A 17,594-nucleotide genomic window follows, 5' to 3' on the forward strand; every position below is an offset into this window, starting at 1 on the left:
ACGCTGTCTAGTTGCAGTCAGTCTCCAGAGGGGGATGCGGTATGTGTGAAAGTGTTGTCGCTGGGGAGAGATTAGAGATTAGTTCAGTGATCAAATTAAATTTACCAAGCTATTAAGAAGTCATATAACCTTTATTTGTAGCTGGGCAGCATTTACGTCCAGATTAAAAGGGTAAATAGCTGTGTCGGCCTACATATCTCTACATACACTGCATGTCCATTCATTTATAATTAGTGAATTCAATGAGCATTATTGATACAGGTGCTTAATTGTGCATACACAAATTGTGTATTTTCCATAGAAAAACACTGCCAGTACAATTGGCCTAAGGTCTCTATGCTCAATGCCTGCTAGAGGGGTACAAAAACAGTACAGCAGTAAAACCGCTCTCTCTGGAGTGATGTAGGACCTTCAAATGCCTTTGTGATGAGCTAACGCACTAATGCTCTTGTGGCTGAACCCAAACACAAAACTATCTATGAAAACCCTCGGTTTAGGGCTGGATGAGTAGATGTCTACACACTTTCAGACATACAGTGTAAATAAAGTCCTAAAGTTATCCTTGATAAATCAAATTTAACCACTCGCATGAATAAAACTTTCTGGACTGGACAAGAAGATCCGCTTGTACTCACCCTAAGTCCATCAGATGATCTAACAAGATCTAAAGATCAAACCTCAGAAGCTGGTCATACCCTCTCGGCTCACCAGATGTGTTTGTGCATGTTTGTTTGTACAGTGACGAGGGCCTGGGAACACCCAGCTTGCACTAGCATCAATCCCTCTTGCACTCTTGCACACACTCTCTCTTTCTCCCGCTCTCTCGCTCCAGCACCGGGGTGCTGCAGGGCTGGGCCACGTTGAGCCAGCCGCCCGGCACTAAGCCACCATATGGCTGCTGAAGCAGCTCAGCGCTCCAGATAGCACTCAGTATCATGCATGGGCGATCAGTGAGGCCGATAATGCTGTAATTAGACAGGCAGAGCCAGGTCAGCTGACCTGCTGGGTTCAGACTCCCGATGATCCTGCAGCCTCATTAGTGATACTCAAAACAATGGAGGCCTCACATCACGGCACAATGCATGCATAAGCACGGAAGACCCATTTACATATTCTCAAAAACAAATTAGGAATAATAGAAGGTCACATCCCATAGGGTATCTTAATTGAGAGTCAAACATTTAGTAATGGTTATTTTATTGTGTTATTTTGAAGTAATGCTTCAGTTGCTTCCGCTGGGGATGCTAAATGACAGCAAGGCTCGCTACAGCTTGGGAATAAACGAGGTCAGACCTTACAAAACAGCACACTAATCAAACAGACGCTCTTTGTTCTGGTCATTTAACCCATCGGGTCATCAATACGGTGTTATGATTGGGTATCTGCACTGTGATAGGGAGGCAAAGTCAACCACCACCATTGATCACAAACACATTGGTATTGTTGGAGTATTGGTATAGCTGGGTTCTGCCCACTGGAATGTTATATATGGTCATTTCATTTGTATATGCCTCTTTTCTCACACTTGGTATCTCCATTTTTGAAGTTTTCCACTTTCTGCATAATTTAAAGGATATGATTGCGTCAAAATGTTATGATAAAATGCTCCAAAATGACTATAAATTCTCCACTAAGTCCACTTTGTCTCTTCTTGTTCTTGTGTGACAGCAATAATATGTAAATGTGCAAATGTATGTTAAAAACAACATATGTTACATGAGATCCAAGGAATATTGTAAATTCACAGTTTCATGAATATGTTTTGAATAATGTGTAATACACGAACCCTTCATTTAGACCGATACGACCTTGGCAACCATTCACTCTGAGTATTATGACCTTTTTCTGAATGAGCAGAGGACACAAGAAAATCTGCAATCAATTTATTTGGTTGCAAAAAGTACAGATGCATTAATAAGACAAGGAGGTGAAAAGATTAGCTGAACAATAATTCAAGGTTTGAAGGTGCTGAAAGGTTTGTGGAAATAAAAAAAAAGTAATGCATCATATTCATTAAATCAGAAAGGCAGAATTTCAATTCAACTGGCTTTTTAATTAAAAGTCAATTAAACCTGCAGTAGATGTGCAGAATGCTTTTGTTTCACAAATTAAAACTGGTATCAGAAACCACATCACACATGATATCTGAAGTCAAATTCTGCAGGCATCTCTATTCAGTCACAGACTGACATCCCAACACTGGTCACTGATGATTAACACCCCAATAAGAAAACGTTTTTAAAGCAGCATTCCACAGAAAATATGTAGTCATGTAACCATGAAGGCAGTTTGGAGGATTTTTATGATTGCTCCTTGGGCATTTTGGATAAAATGGTCTAGTGATGAATAAGTAGCTCCATCATTACAAATTGTGTGCAATAAAAATAAATTCAAGACAAGTTTGCTATATTCTAGACACACTAAATGCCCCCCAAAATTTGTAGGCATTGAATCACACAGTTTGTATAATCCCAACAGAAAAGCAGTGCTAATAGCATGGGACACTCACATGGGAGCTACTGTGCATGAGTCTAAGGTCACCATGCACAATGCCAAGTGTCAAATAGGAGGGTATGAAGCAGGCGTGTAGCAATGGATAGGCCTGAACATTTTCTATGCCCATTTCAGAGGCCGAACACAAATGGATAAAGGTGCCACTTACAATAAACTACAAATGTGCATCAAAGGTCTAGTATCAAAGGTCATACATATATTAAATGATCTATAAACACATGTCTGCCATGGTAGCAGCTATGCCTTTAGCCTAGGATGCTTGAGGGGTTTCAAACTCCAGCTTTGAGCTGAGGAGCGGTGAAACTGCATTCTCTGGAATGAAGGAGCTACACCCACCACCTCTGTGATGGGTTGGAGTGGTGCCTGTGCACTCTGCAACACTGGGGTGCCCCACAGCAGGGCCACATTGAGGCTCTATATATGATTGCTTTTCTTTCACTTTTTTCTTTTTGCTACTGGTTGAGACAGCGGATGCAAGAGAACTTCAGCTTCTTTTATTATTATAAGAAAATTAGGAGTTGGGGTTCATTTTGACATTCAAACAGGCATAATCTCATTTACATGTTGATTTTTGATTTTCTGCACATTTTGTACAACACAGCACTGTTCCCACTGTGTTTTATCAATGTGGCCAAATGTGCATTAAGGATAATACTCACCATCCCACTGTCGTGACTGCTAACACTGTATTAGGTGCTTTTGTTGAGCCTCAAAATGCAGAGGGGTGTTAAAATCCCTCCAAACGCACTTCACATACTTATGGATTTTCTATGGAACACTCTTTTAGGCTTATCAGAGCACATTCCTTTCAATAGTTCTTCCAAGACTTAGCGATTAGTAAAAACCTTATCTATACAAATTCACCAGTAATGATAGTGATTAGCCACTCAGAAAGGAAGAAAAACTATGTACATGAATAAAGACCAAAAAAAAACCTCTTTATGCAACTCAACTCACACACCAGAAAAACATAACAAAATACAACCACTCAGAACAGATAACAGTACGCTTAGTGTTAGTATGCAGTTACAGTACAGTACACTGAGGTACAGAGGAAGGTTGTAGTGCAGTGATAACAGCACATTAGGAAGACAAGAGAAAGAAGAGGAAGAGGAGGAAAAGGTATCTAGCCCATCTATTGCATTACACTGTTACATACTTTTACATAGAAAATTATTGCAACCAAAACACTACGTAGATCGGAAATGAAGTGAAAAGTGTACTCATGCTTATAAGTGCTGCCTGGCCTGATGACTATATATTAACAGGAAATGAAATTTGCATACTTTATGCTAATTGTGGCACTGTGAAAAAACACTGTTGGTGTTGAATTAGGGTTGCGCATCCCTGCCGCACTCTCAAAGCGAAGCTGTGCCTATTTTATCCACTGTGAGTCGAAGTCCCTTCCTTTGATGTTCAAAGCAAAGGGTAAGTAAACAGACTCAGCATGACCCCGGTGTCTCTTCCATCTGACCAATACTCATCTGCAACATCTATACCAGGGGCAGACAAGAGCCAGTAACACGCAGACCACTAAGTACAGTCTGACATATTGCTGTTTACTTTTAGGAGATTTAGGAGAGCTTAAATTATTGATTCATTAATAAAGACATCAATCAAGACATTCAGAACTACTAAATCAACGACAGTTTTATATATATAAAAAGAGGAGAAAACCCATTAGAGAGGTAGAACTTTCACAGGAGGACACGTCACTAAAACTGTCACTGTCTTGCCTTGATAGCACCACATAGATGGAGAATTGTGCCTGATATTATGCCTGTGTTTCAACAGTAGACTGATTTTTCCTCCTGTGTAGTCAGTTGTTTATACTCTCATATGAGTAACCTGTTGAAACCTATTAAATATAGCAAACAGGAAACAAAAAGTGTCAACTGTTTGAAGAAGACATATGTACATTGGCATATGTAAATTTCCCAACATCTCTCAAACACCTACCACCATACAGAATCACTTGCACACAAATATAGCCAGACCATGCATAGGGTAGGAGCGACTACTATACACCAATGAGAAATGTGTCATTCACATTGGTATAGAGCATCATAAGAGGGCCCATTTACCAGTGCAAAATCATTTATATAATTAACTATACAGAATTGCTTTCAGCACATGCTCAAACATTTCCTCAAGTTCAAGGACCTGGTAACCAGCAAAAACACAACACAGATCATTGTTTAACAATCCCTGTCAAAAGAAGAAAAAAAATCTGAGACAGTGTACAGTACAGTATCTGTCAGTATCTGTGCTGTAGTGCACAAGTACAGTATCTGCATTTGTGTCTATATATGTGTGTGTGTGTGTGTGTGTGATATATATATATATATATATACTTTCATGGCTATTGAATCCTTTGCAAACATTGCATTATTTCAAAGGAAAACCAAGACAAATAAAGACCATAGAAAACTGTGTCTCTCAGTGCAGTCACAGTCCATATACAAAAGACAAGTTTTTGAAGAGTCCATCAACATTGAGATGTATTACATTCTCCACATACCAACACTGAGAAAACATAAAAGCTCCTTTTTTAACACAAAAAAGAAACAACCATGAAAAACACAGAGCGAATAGAAATGCAGTTTTACTGATCAGCAAAAAAAAGACTAAACTAAAGATTCCAAAAGTTAACAATAAAACACACAGTGGCTCCTTACGTTGCCTTTTTTTTACAGGTACTGTTCATCTTTTATCATCTTCTTTCTCTGACTTGAGTCTATTTTAACATATCCGCAGCTGACAGTATTTAAGGCGATATGTGAGGTGTGTAGTTAGAGGTAGCTGTTGGTCTGAGACAAGTGGTCAAATATCTGAGTTTGAAACTGGAAGTGCCTGGTGTTGTATCATGAGTCAACGTGGAATCCTCCTTCTTCAAAAAAAAAAAAGAAAAAAAAAGAAAGATGTGTGAGGAGGAAAAAGCGCTATGAGGGGGGTGTTCAGAGCCTGGAGGATCCACATACATTGGCCCAATTGCTGGCTCCACACTGAAAAAGCATGATGCACAACAGTAAGAAATGTGTACGTTATATGTACATATATTTTGAATATGGCTGTGAAAACACAAAACACAACCCCCCCCAAAACGTCAGACAGGTTGTAGTGCAGGGGTGGTGTACTATGTACTAGGCACAGTTTACTGGTTGTAGTGCAGGGGTGGCGTACTATGTGCTAGGCACAGTTTACTGGTTGTAGTGCAGGGGTGGTGTACTATGTACTAGGTACCGTTTACTAGTTGTAGTGCAGGGGTAGCGTACTAGTTAGAGTAGTAAGCACTACTGTGTACTAGTAGTATTGTGAGCATACTTTACTGGATGTGGTGTGAGTACTGTACCATAACATATTATTTTTCTAGATGACTAGATGACTGCTATATCGGTTACGTTAGGTTAAGGAAATCTACACTGTAAAATTGAGGCACTTGATATAAAACATTAAGACAATTTGTATTAGAATTAAATACAAAACAAGTAAATGCTATTATTACAAATTACTCCAAATAATGCACTTCATATGTAGAGTCAGTGCAGGAGCAGACTAGCTTAACCCTCAATGACACATGATTAAAGGAAGGCAAACTAAAAATATAGACCTGGCTCCTCTGATAAAAGAGCTGCTGGCTAATGAGAACGATTAGAATGACAAAAGGTGAGGTAATTACATCTTGAATCAACACAATCAGTATCAGGCCCCTTTCAGATGTTGATTAATAGTTATTGTAGGAAGCGAGGATTAAATGAAAGACGTGAGGTGAAAAACAAGAATGGAACACTGCTTGTTTGACCAACACTATGTCTGATGATGTGTTGGCCTTGGGAGTACTCACTGTGCTGTCACTTTGGTATGGGTTGAGTCTATTATACATTTCCTCCACAACGCTGCGTCTAAAGGGACATAACAGGAAAGGCTGTGAGTTACAATATGGCCATAGCATTATGACTTCTTTCAGAGCATTCATTAAAACTAAATTGTACTTATTTTTTTAAGATTACATATATATTGCTTTGCGTCCTATAATTAAAAAATAATAATAATAATAAACCATTAGTACTGAGCTCTCCCACTTTCCTAGTTAGCGTTTCAATGCGCTACAAAGTAGAGTGTAAAGCTCTAAACCTCAGCAACTAGAAAAATACCTGACTATGAATTATGAAGAAAAAGAAGAGAAGATACACTGACCAGATGGAAACCTCAGAATAAGACAAATCTTCTAGATCATTCAAAATGCTTTTAGCTTTGAAATCTCTTGCATTATCCGATCCAGAATGACTGGCTATTAAACCACATATTATAGAACATGTAAGGAGGACAATACTCTGAGCTGGGAAGTCATTTGTCTATTTTGCCAAGGCGTGAATCTTGAGGACACCTCTTCATCTGGCAAGAGGTTAAAAATGCATCAGCTTGACATGAATAATTCAGTTTGGGAGGTAATGAGGAAAAAGGAAGAGGAGAGTGGAGGAAAAGTACCAGTGAAAGAAGTGATCTTTGATTTAATTTCAGTCAGGCTGTCCTCAAATTTGTCTAATCAAATAATCAAAATACAGTTGGACTACCATTGCAAACCATAGGCTACATAAGGAAAGTTTTAGGTTTCCCTTAGAAAATGAGAATTGGTTGCATTTATTTTTCTGGATTATATTTAAACCTTGAATCACATTCCAAAGCAGTAGCTACGTAACTGATTAAAATAAATATAATAATACGTATGTTCATGTATCAAGACTGAAGCTATTGGCTACATGCACAAAATTTTTTAAATTGCATTAAGTTGTGTGTGTAAAACAAAGCACTCACTTGCTAGCCAGTTCTCCCCCAGGTGGGAGGTTGGGGATGCTCTCCGTGGCTAACACACACATCACATGGGCTAAGTCTGGTACGCTCTCCACACCCTGCTTCTTAATGAGCTCTGAGGAATCACAAGCACTGGTCGGTAAGTCAAGCTTGTTTAAGAAAAGCTTGTTAAATGTTTAAATGTTCACAAAAATTCAAAAATACATTAGCTTGAATGTGAATATCAATAGAGCATATAAAAAATATAATGCAGGATTACAAGAAACAACTATAGGCCAAGGCTGTGCTTAGTGGGTGACTCACCACTTAAAGTCTACTCATGCAGTCGATCAAAGGTTGCCTTTTATGACTAACACTACCCTCAACCTGCCTTTATAGTGCCATGAATAAATGTTGTTCCAAAAATAAAAAAATAAATAAAGTTGTTGCCCCCCCCCCCATCCTATTTTATTTATCTGTGCTTTCACAGTAAAAGTGCTTGTTTTTTGACAAGAACAGAGCGCCCCTCTTTTACTTAGGTGTCCTTCAGGTTTGATGACTGGACTTGAACCCCCTTTTTTTCTTTTTTTTTTTTAAATAAATAAATGCAGCCTACTATAGTGCTAATGCATAAAACACAACTCTTATGTCAACAACCCTTTATTTCAAAAATAAGAGGCTAATGCTTGATGCCACAGAAGTGCAAAGAGCATTTTTGTTCTAAATAAAAAAAGCTCACAGTCTCAAGGGTTCAGTAAATAACTTTTATTTGAATCATCATTAACATCTAATAGTAACAACATCACAATTTGTCTCTACATTATCAAGACTTGGGTGCTAATATACAAAAATAAAAATCAAACAGGTGAAGCATTTGGTGCTCATTCCCCTAATGTTGAAATATTTTTTCTATGAAACAGTTTTGTAATGGTTCAAAATGAGCACAAAGAAAAATAAAATAAAATAAACAGTTGCCTCCTGAGAGGTGATTAAACTAATACAGACACAAACAGCGTGATCAAAGGACTAATCATAGACTGTAACCCTTGTCACCAACCTTGGACAAATTTGATGAGGAAGAATATCGATATATGATGGACAATAAATGTAGTGTGAAAAATAACTGCAGATTAACACGAGACTTCAACTCACAAAAACCTTCAGATAAATGCACATGAACTAGATTCATGACGCCATTACATCATTTACAGAGAACAATAAATACAGGGACGAGTAAACGTCGTCCGTTGCATTAGTAGTGCTTATTTGGCTAAATAAAATGGAATGCATGAAGGCTTGATTCAGAAGAGGTAAATAACTGCGTACGAATAAATAATAACTCAAATTATTTATACACGCACACACACAAGTGTCTTCTGTTGCTCACCAGTTCTAACCTGAGAGACGTACATATGACACATGAGGACCCACACTCCACTATGCAGGAAAATGTTGCTCCTTTCTACGTATTTTTAAGAATGTCTATATAATAATCACACTAAGAAATGTACTCCCTCATTTGATATGTTTTTGAAGTAAATAAAGCAGGTGTGGTTTCATCCCTCATTTCAAAACACGGCTGCTTGGAATATACTGGGGGTCTAAGATGAATACTGGCTGCTCTATAATCTGACAGGCTAGCAAATTCAACATGATGTCACATCCACAATAACAAAGACTAACTCTCAGCAAACGGAATCACTTAGAAAACTTGAAAGATACTGGGCCTTTTTTATCAATTACTATCAAATGTGATTGTAAATGTCAGTATAAAAAGAGCCCAGAAACCTCTAGGGGGATTTATCAAAGCCTTACAAAACACTGATCTGGGAAGAAATGGCCTCACCTGAGCATAAAGTGCAATGGGCACATGTAATGCTCAACTACCACACACACACACACACACACACGCACACGCGCACACGCACATATTCAACTGTGCCTGCACATTAGCAACAGCAACGAACAGCTAAAACCAAAAAGAAAAGCCTAAGACGAGTGAATGCACTACATAAACATTCTCTTTTTGGGAACTCAAGAGAACATTTGTTCCAACTTTGTGTCAGTTGAGCTTTATTTACTCATTGATAGCGTGTCCTGAGTGTTTTAATGGTGGGTGTGTTCTCAACAGCTGAGCTGTGATTTGAGGGCCCTACTAAAGTGCCAGATGTTTGGTCAGAACAACCACACTCAGTGGCAGATCATTCAAGAAATATTTGGTGCAGAGTACAAATAATAAGTCACAGAGTCCGGTTTACATACTTTGCTACTTATATGGATCACGTCTTCATCTAAAACTCTGAAAAATGAAGGTGCCTCAAAGGGTTCTTTGCTCCATAAAGAACCATGTCTGTAATAAAGTGGCATAAGAGTAAAGAACAAAGCAATTTAAAGGTTCTTCACACTCACGCATAAAAGAGGTTCTGCTATGGCACTACTCGAAGAGCCCTTTGTAGCACCTGCAACTGCAAGTTAAGAGTTGAAACGTAAGCACTGGTTCCACTGAGTTGTTGTGAATTCCAATCACCATAAAATCTCACATTTTGAGTGAATCTCATCACACACCCACCTTATATTCAATTCTGATTGTACACACACTGAATAAACAAGGATCTTTGACTGCACTTCCAGCTGCTACAAGAATGACAACCGATTTAGCACATTTCTACAAAGCCCATTTCTACATTTCCACACTGCCCTAAAGTGGGCATAACAAGAGGAAGATGACAAAACGTTAAAAGCATTTCAGTTTAGCTACTGTTCTTGATGCAAGTAACTGCTTGGTACCAAGTGTGCTTGCAAATGAACCACTCTGCCACTGTCAGGTAAGACCGCGCTTTTACAGAACGGTCTCGTTTACCACTTCATTCTCACTGTTGTGTCTTGCGTTATATGTGCTACAATCGTTCTAATCTATTTTCAAGAATATCTGCAACAACAATGCATTACAAACAATGTAATGGACATTCAGGCCAGCTTAGCAGGTAGATATAATCATATCGACAGTTAGTTAAAATGACCACTTGCTGAATCAAAAAAAATAAAAATAAAAATAAAACAAAACAACGCTAATAGCATGTGTTTCAAGTTATAATATCTCAGTCATGAAGAAACATGATAGCAAGCACAAGAATGACAGACATTCTGAAACACTGAGAGCAGGCACACTGTCATTCATTTCATTCATTTAAGAAAGTAAAACAGATTCTTATCATCTAAACGCACAGTCTAATGAACTAAAGAGGCTCACAGACATAGAGACATGCAGAAATAAGATTAGTAATAATAGTTTTCATTTTCAAGGCCAAATTTGCCTGCAAAAATATCCTCAATTAGTGCAAGTCTTACAAATTCTACTTAAGGTGATAAAAATGCAAAACCTTGCAAAGGTTTTATATTTTTGTTAATAAGAGGGAGAATCCTATGATCTGACCACACTTCGAGTGGTTAAAGTTCATATATAAAGAGTTTGAGAATTGCTGCATTACTATAAGGGTGTGCCAGGCATTTCTAATGTAAACTTTGTCTTTATAGCTACATTAAGAAACCGGAGTGTTGACAAAATGTCAGCTTGAGGCAATAAGTAGTAAACATCTCTAGTAGCACGGTACAAACATCTTCAATACTGTGTTCGGATCAAATCTACGAAATCCTAGAATCAGAAACAAATCATTCTCCTATTGGACTAAAATCTAATGAAGAACGGTCCCTGTTCTTGTTTAGTGTTGTTAGGTAAAAATCTCTGCTTTACATGCAGGAATACATTAAAAAAATGATCATGCTGTTGGTACCATGCATGCCTGTGGTGTATGCTGCAATGGCATTCAATATTCTCTCTAAAGCATTACTGGTGGGCTGGGTACTAAAGGCTAGCCAATCAGCTTGGTAAGTCGGGGGTAAGGCAAGGGCATTCCTCGTCACAGGTACAAAACAGAACCATGCAGGAAATGAGTCTCAAGGCAACCCACAGCAGTCACAGCTATAGACGCACAAAAACGCACTCCTAGAGCTCACACATCATACTGTGTCAGTTGTAATCTTGTACACTATAGCGGTGAAGCTCTGACATTCAACTTCAGGGTTTCCCGCACTTTTAAGTGTGACTGTAAAACCTCAGGAAAGTGCAAATGAATTTGGTGTCAAACTCAAACACATGCTTCCACAGGTGAATATGAAAATGACACTATAAGGCCATGAGAACAAGCTAACAAACAGAATGCACTACACTTCTTTTTTTTCTGACACAGACAGCTAACACAAGAACTGTTCCAAAATTTGGTTTGTTTTCTACATTAGATACCTCTAAACATAGCAGCTTTCATAGGTACGGAACTAAAAGGTAAGTCAGCATTCTGTTGTCCTGTTAAAATGATTGCACTACCTCAGTCAAGAACCTTGGAGAACATTGGAGTAACACTCTTCTCAATGCAATATATTAAAAATCACCTGGTAAGATTATACACTTGAATTGGCAGAGTGCTCTTGGCAAGACATAATCAAAGGCCTCTATGAAGAGCTTCTACTTGCACTGTAATGTTTTATCGACCCTGTTAAATGAGACTTACCAGGGCTGGGTTTCTCAAAAAGCATCACATGGTTCAGATCATCTTACAATGAGCTGTGCGCTATGATGCATTTGGGAAACCAGATCCTTGCCTATTATATAGGGCTAATAAAATACTAATGGGTCTTTCTACTCAGATATTTTTGTTGATTGGGAGATTTGGCAATTATAGAGTGCCATTTACCAAACTCTTAGATGAGTGTCAATGCTCACTCTGTTTCCTTCTCTATAATCTACAGCTTACTATTGTGCTATGACTTATTTATTAGTCTTTTTAGATGCTCCACCTTCTACTCTGTTCTGCAGGTACTTATCCAGCTCTGCCTCTCTCTTCACAGCTTCTGGATTGATCTTGGGTGCACCTGGAAAACATACCAGTACCACGCTCATGTTGTCACGGCTCCCCTGTTCATAAACAGAGAGAGAGAGAAAGAAAGGAAAACAGTCACACAATGGCAATGCCAATGACTCACGATGTATAAACTAAACTCATTACCATGTTCGTTTGATAACGACCACTTAGATAATTGGATCATTTCCATTACACATGGCTCATTTTAATCTGAATTGTAACCATCAAGCTGTTCAACGCCTCAGCAACCGGCTAGGGCTGGCTCTAAAAGTAGCCAAGCAAATGTGACTCCTTTTATGGAGTATTCAATCTTATCACATTCTTCATGCTGCCACTCATCTGGCAGACCTTACCTTGTACAAACAGGTGTCCACTATTTCATTACACACCCTCTCAAGGTCTTCAGTCACCTCCAGGCGTGAGCGCACAAAGTCACATAGTTCCTCATTGGTCATGACGTCCCAGATGCCATCACAGGCCAGCACCACAAACTCATCCTCGGCTTCTGCCCTCTCAATCTCATACACCTCGGGCTCCGGGGACACCAGCTGCTCTGTAGGGCCCTTGCCATGTACACACTTGTAGTCAAAGTCTCCAAGAGCACGAGAGACGGCCAGAGAGCCATTGACCCGTTGAATCATAACCGCGCCGCCCGCATTCTGAATCCTCTCCTTCTCTAGAGGGTTGCTGGGCTTGTGGTCCTGCGTGAAGAAGTGCACTCGGCCCCCGCGGCTCAGCAGTGCCCGGGAGTCCCCACAATTAATGAAGTAAAAGTGCTCCGGAGAGATCATGATGCCCACCGCCGTGGAGCCACTGCGGTCAGCGCCGTGCTTGCGCTCTGAGATGGCACGCATGTGCTCGTCAATCTGCAGGAAGCCTGTGCGAATGCCACTCTTCACGCTCTCCACCGAGGGATCGGGGCGACTGGCACAGGCCTCTTCGCCTCCTCCACCCGGGCCACCTGCCCTGAAGTCTGGGTTGCTGGTGATGTGCTCCAGTAGATGTTCACAGCAGTACCGAGCCACCTGAGAGCCGGCGTGGCCGTCGTACACAGCGAAAAACGACCATGCGCCAAGTCCATGAGGAAGGCCGACGACGGCGGTGTGGGCGTCCTCCATCTCCACCCTCCAGCCCTGCATGCTGCTGAGGCCATAACGCAAGCTGTTGCCCTCCCCGTGCGCATTGGACTTCTCCATCTTTGGCTTATCCAAGAAAGCACCCATGGTCTTTGTATCTCTCTGTTTCAACCACAAAGAAAAGAGGGAAAACAGAACTAGTGTTTAGAACTAAAAACAAAAAAGCTCAACAGTTGGCTCTCTTGCAAAGTTTGGGAACAGAGGCACTACAATGGCTGACATTACACATTACACACATGCATTTACAACCAACACCCATCACGCCTGTCAAACAAGTACCACGCCCACAGGACCGTTGCCTAGATACAAAACATTTAGTTAGCCAGCCGTTAACCTAGAGAGGGTCAACTTCAGCAACAAGTAAAACCCCACAGCTGTTGACCACACACACACACACACACATGTCTGCCCCTGTCAGAACAAGCTCGAAGCGTGTACCGGTAACTAGCTAACTGTACACATTAGCATTAGGTTAGCTAGCCAGCGACGTAAAGCGGGGACACCGGTCGAGTGAGCGCTTAGCTAGCTAGACAGCAGAAGCGAGCTAGCAAGTTAGCTAGCTAGCTAACGCAAACCACTACTTTCAAAAATAGTCAACCAGCAGATTTAGCTACACCTTACTCACCAAGCTCCTTAACGTCCTCCGTGGATTGAGTAGATGCCGAGATACGAAGGCCGAGGCAGTTAAAAGAAGCAGTTAGCTACGCGAGCCAGCTGTCAGACTCCGAGACAGCTAGCTAGCTAGCTTGCTAGCTGACTTACTGGCTGGCTAGGCTGGTTCAAAAATCCGAGCAGGGAGAGAGCTGTCTTTATATCCACAACAGAGCAAAAACTAGACCGATTTAAGTAGTGCATCCCTGTAGCGTCGGTCTTACGAGGCGGTCCACAACAGGCTCCGTTCTCAGCTCCCGCGTTTTACTCGCTGTGTTTGTTAGTTTCCCTGTGTTTTTCTCTGCCAGTGCTGCGCTAAGGGAGGGGAGCCTCCGTCCTGACTCCCATTTCACACCAGCACATCTCTGGAAGCACGCGAAATCCCCGGATGTGCGAAGGCAGCGCCAACAGGCTGCGTACCTTTCTGCGATGACGTCACCGAGGACGAACATGTGGAAACGGGTTCAAGGCGGAGAGGGTGCAAGTGTGTAGCTCATTTCAGACGTCTGAGGGCTCCCAGTAAAGGTGCTTGAGACCAATGGCTTTTGAAAACGTTTAGAAGAGCCAACAGGCTATTAGGAGCAGGATACGATTGCTTTGGCAGAGAGGTGTTGTTTTATTTACAGCGTCTAGACCAGCTCATAACACCCAGATGGGGCTTGTTTTTTATAATTATATACATTGACAGAGAGAGATTAGCCTGAGTAAAGCCCCTGTAATCTTACACAGCTTTTAAAAAATGATGATGCTTGTATTGCGAGCTAATTTTAGTCTAAATTCTGCTTAATATGCTACATCTAGGAACTACAGAAGATTTGCAGGACGTCAGCCTCAAATTTAATGATTTCACAAAAATTAGTCCCTAAATCTGGATACTTTGGGTTCAATATGTAATTAAACCAATTGGACAGTGGCAAGTATAGGAAACACACTTCAACCAGGCAAGGGACCATTTAAGCATTAAAATGGTGATCTGTGTTGCCATGTTTCATATAGAACCATTTCTTCTACTATATCCACCTTGAAGAACCCTCTTTTTGTAAGCTTGTATTTAAGCAAAAACTTGTCACAGCATGGTGACGTACATGTTTTGAATCCACACACACACACACAGACACACTCCTATTAGCTGGCCTTTTTTATAGGTTTTAATTTCCACAGAACACGCCTGTTTGACCAGCTTTGTGTGACGATTAATTACACACGGGGCATAAAATGTCCTAAAATGATTGCCACTATAATCTGTTGAAAGCTGGTGCCCAGGAGCCCCCTGTGACTGCAGGCCCAACTAATTGCAGCGCCTCTGCTGGTGGACCCAGTTAAGGGAGTGCCTGTGCTTTTGTGTCCTGATAGATGGGCTACACAGCTTGACTTTTATGTTAATTACAGAGGTAAATAATTCGTCCAAATTAAAAGCGTCGTACATTAAAGATTGGCAGTCTACGGGGTGGCTTGAGTGTGTGCCTCGTAATGCGGCCTGCACTTAGGAGAAGTAGGTTGTTGCACTAAACACCACATGCATTATGCTCAATCAAGAAAGGTGGTGGGAGCTAGATGCACACAGAGATTCTGGTTCATTTCTGCATTTCATCTATCATAGAATGAAACATGCATTATACAATCTCTATCTCTCAGAATAATACATGAAGATGCAGAATAATACATTCACCTTAGTGTAGGTTATTCCTTTCACTGTAACAAATCTTTAGTTTGTGGTTTTCCTTAGCACCTCTAGCCTCCAATAAAGTCACAGGGTTAACATGGTAGAGGCTGGTGGATGTTTGTGTCCTCTGGTTTTCCAGTAGCCAGCCAGTAACCAGATGGAGAATGACGAGGACTCCACCAGCCACTGAAGTGTGATGTCTCTGAAGTGTCCACAGCAGTGCCCTCTTTCACAAACCCCAGACTGTGTATTTAGACATGACCTGTCTGAGGTGATAACAGCTACAACAACAACACACACAACCAAATCGGTGGGTTTGGTAGGCCTAGGCGAGTGACATATCTCTGAAACACACAGACATTCTGCCTGTAGAGGTTATACAACTCTTGAGTCTTGAGGAGAAATGAAAGCTGCAAGAACTGATGTAATTACTGGAGGACTTGCCATGTTTAGCTATTATTATTATAGCAGAGTTATTGTAGCATAGAGAAGCAAACTCCCATGGATAAGCCAAGGACCTCTACTTTTTTGTGGATATTATTTGGTGAAATCAGGTAATATGTGTGTCTCTCTTTAAAGACGGCTGCTGCTGTAAAAGAAAATCCCACGATAACCTGTGATTTAGTTGGCCTATCAGTGGTTAGCGCATAATGGGTACCTTATATTTGGTATCTAAGATTGGTTAGCCAGTGAATGGGTAACCTATTTACCTGTAATCGGATCAATTTATGTTTAGTTAAACTAGTTAAAATTAATTGGTTGGCCATTGTATAAACAGTTAGCCTGTTATTCGATTGCCTATGATCATCTAACCTGTGGTTGTCAGGAACACTGCTGTCTTTCTACTTGCAGTTCTGACTATGCTTTGTGAACCTAGCTAACTAGCTAATCAATTTAGTGGCAAATGAGATTGAACTCCTTGGACGAGCCCTCTAGAAAAGTGAAAAAATACAGGATAAGATGACAACATCCTGCATCTAATAACTGGGGTTAAACATTTTTTGCACCCATATTCTAACTCATCTAATACCTCGAAAGCTCCTCTCAGGGGTCATCAAGTAGGCTCCTCCCTGACCCAGACCCACACCTGTGTTTCTCTGAATTAAGACCATGACATCTCCGAAAGGCTCAACAGTGAGGTCTGGCGTCCCAGATCCACTACCCTCCAAGCTGACTTTACAGAACTATCACTTAACCACCATCATAACTGTATATCCACACTGGCCTCCCTGGTGGCCAAGGCCGTACCTAGCTCAGTTGCATCAGTTCCATGTGGATTTTACTCACTTCAACAACACTATATCAACAGTATATGCAAAAAACAGCCTACATCCCCCACCATGCCACACCTACACATTCAATCAACCTCAGCCCTTCTTATCCACAACCAGACTAACTAGATCTTTCTGCTGCTTCTGATAGTTCCTTCACAGCTGCCCCCAGCACACAGCCTCTGTCTCTAAATTCAACAGTTATACTCACAGGATCAGTAAGTCACCTCTGCACACACATATACCTAAAAATAATTGACAAAAATCTCAATGATTGCTTTCAGATGGACCTGGCAACCTTTGTGTAAGCTCAGTGGTCAGTGCTTTATCCAATTGTTGTTTTGTGTGATGGCTCTACGCTTTGGCTCTACCTGAAGCGAGGGCAGATTATTATGGACTAAATGATCATGGCGCAACCTTGATGTACTGACATCAGTTTGAGATGAAGCTAAGGATTAAGGCCAGAGTGCTGCACATGTGGCTGCACATAAATACACTTTTGTTTTTCAGTGTGCCTCTGGTGGACCTTTCATTAGACATGAACAGTTGCATGTACGACTGGCACGGGCGTTCATAATGAGGAAGTTGGAATTTCATGCCATATTGCTTTATTCGTGAAAGAGTGCAATAGACTTTAGGAAATGCTGTAAAT

The 17,594-nt window shown here is 40.7% G+C and overlaps 1 protein-coding gene across 1 annotated transcript; it reads right to left on the reverse strand.

Annotated features, from left to right (window-relative positions):
* Positions 1 to 1,822: 1,822 nt before the first annotated feature.
* On the reverse strand, positions 1,823 to 14,396 carry ppm1ab (protein phosphatase, Mg2+/Mn2+ dependent, 1Ab). Its single transcript, XM_072682737.1, has 6 exons — positions 13,983 to 14,396; positions 12,575 to 13,459; positions 12,157 to 12,274; positions 7,330 to 7,441; positions 6,359 to 6,416; positions 1,823 to 5,519 (listed from the first exon to the last, which is right to left on the reverse strand). Exons 2-6 carry the CDS (start codon positions 13,442 to 13,444, stop codon positions 5,472 to 5,474), a joined length of 1,206 nt encoding a protein of 401 aa, XP_072538838.1. The 5' UTR covers positions 13,445 to 13,459; positions 13,983 to 14,396; the 3' UTR covers positions 1,823 to 5,471.
* Positions 14,397 to 17,594: the final 3,198 nt, after the last annotated feature.

The sequence above is a fragment of the Salminus brasiliensis genome, chromosome 1 (assembly GCF_030463535.1).
Source record: "Salminus brasiliensis chromosome 1, fSalBra1.hap2, whole genome shotgun sequence".
In the NCBI taxonomy this organism is placed as follows: domain Eukaryota; kingdom Metazoa; phylum Chordata; class Actinopteri; order Characiformes; family Bryconidae; genus Salminus; species Salminus brasiliensis.

Excerpts from the sequence above, each read along its gene's own strand:
- ppm1ab (XM_072682737.1), bottom strand. The coding sequence starts at position 13,444 with ATGGGTGCTTTCTTGGATAAGCCAAAGATGGAGAAGTCCAATGCGCAC. Across the intron at positions 6,417-7,329 it reads GGGGGAGAACTGGCTAGCAA|ACGCAGCGTTGTGGAGGAAA; the intron begins GTGAGTGCTTTG and ends ATGTCCCTTTAG. Across the intron at positions 5,520-6,358 it reads CATACCAAAGTGACAGCACA|TGTGGAGCCAGCAATTGGGC; the intron begins GTGAGTACTCCC and ends ATGCTTTTTCAG.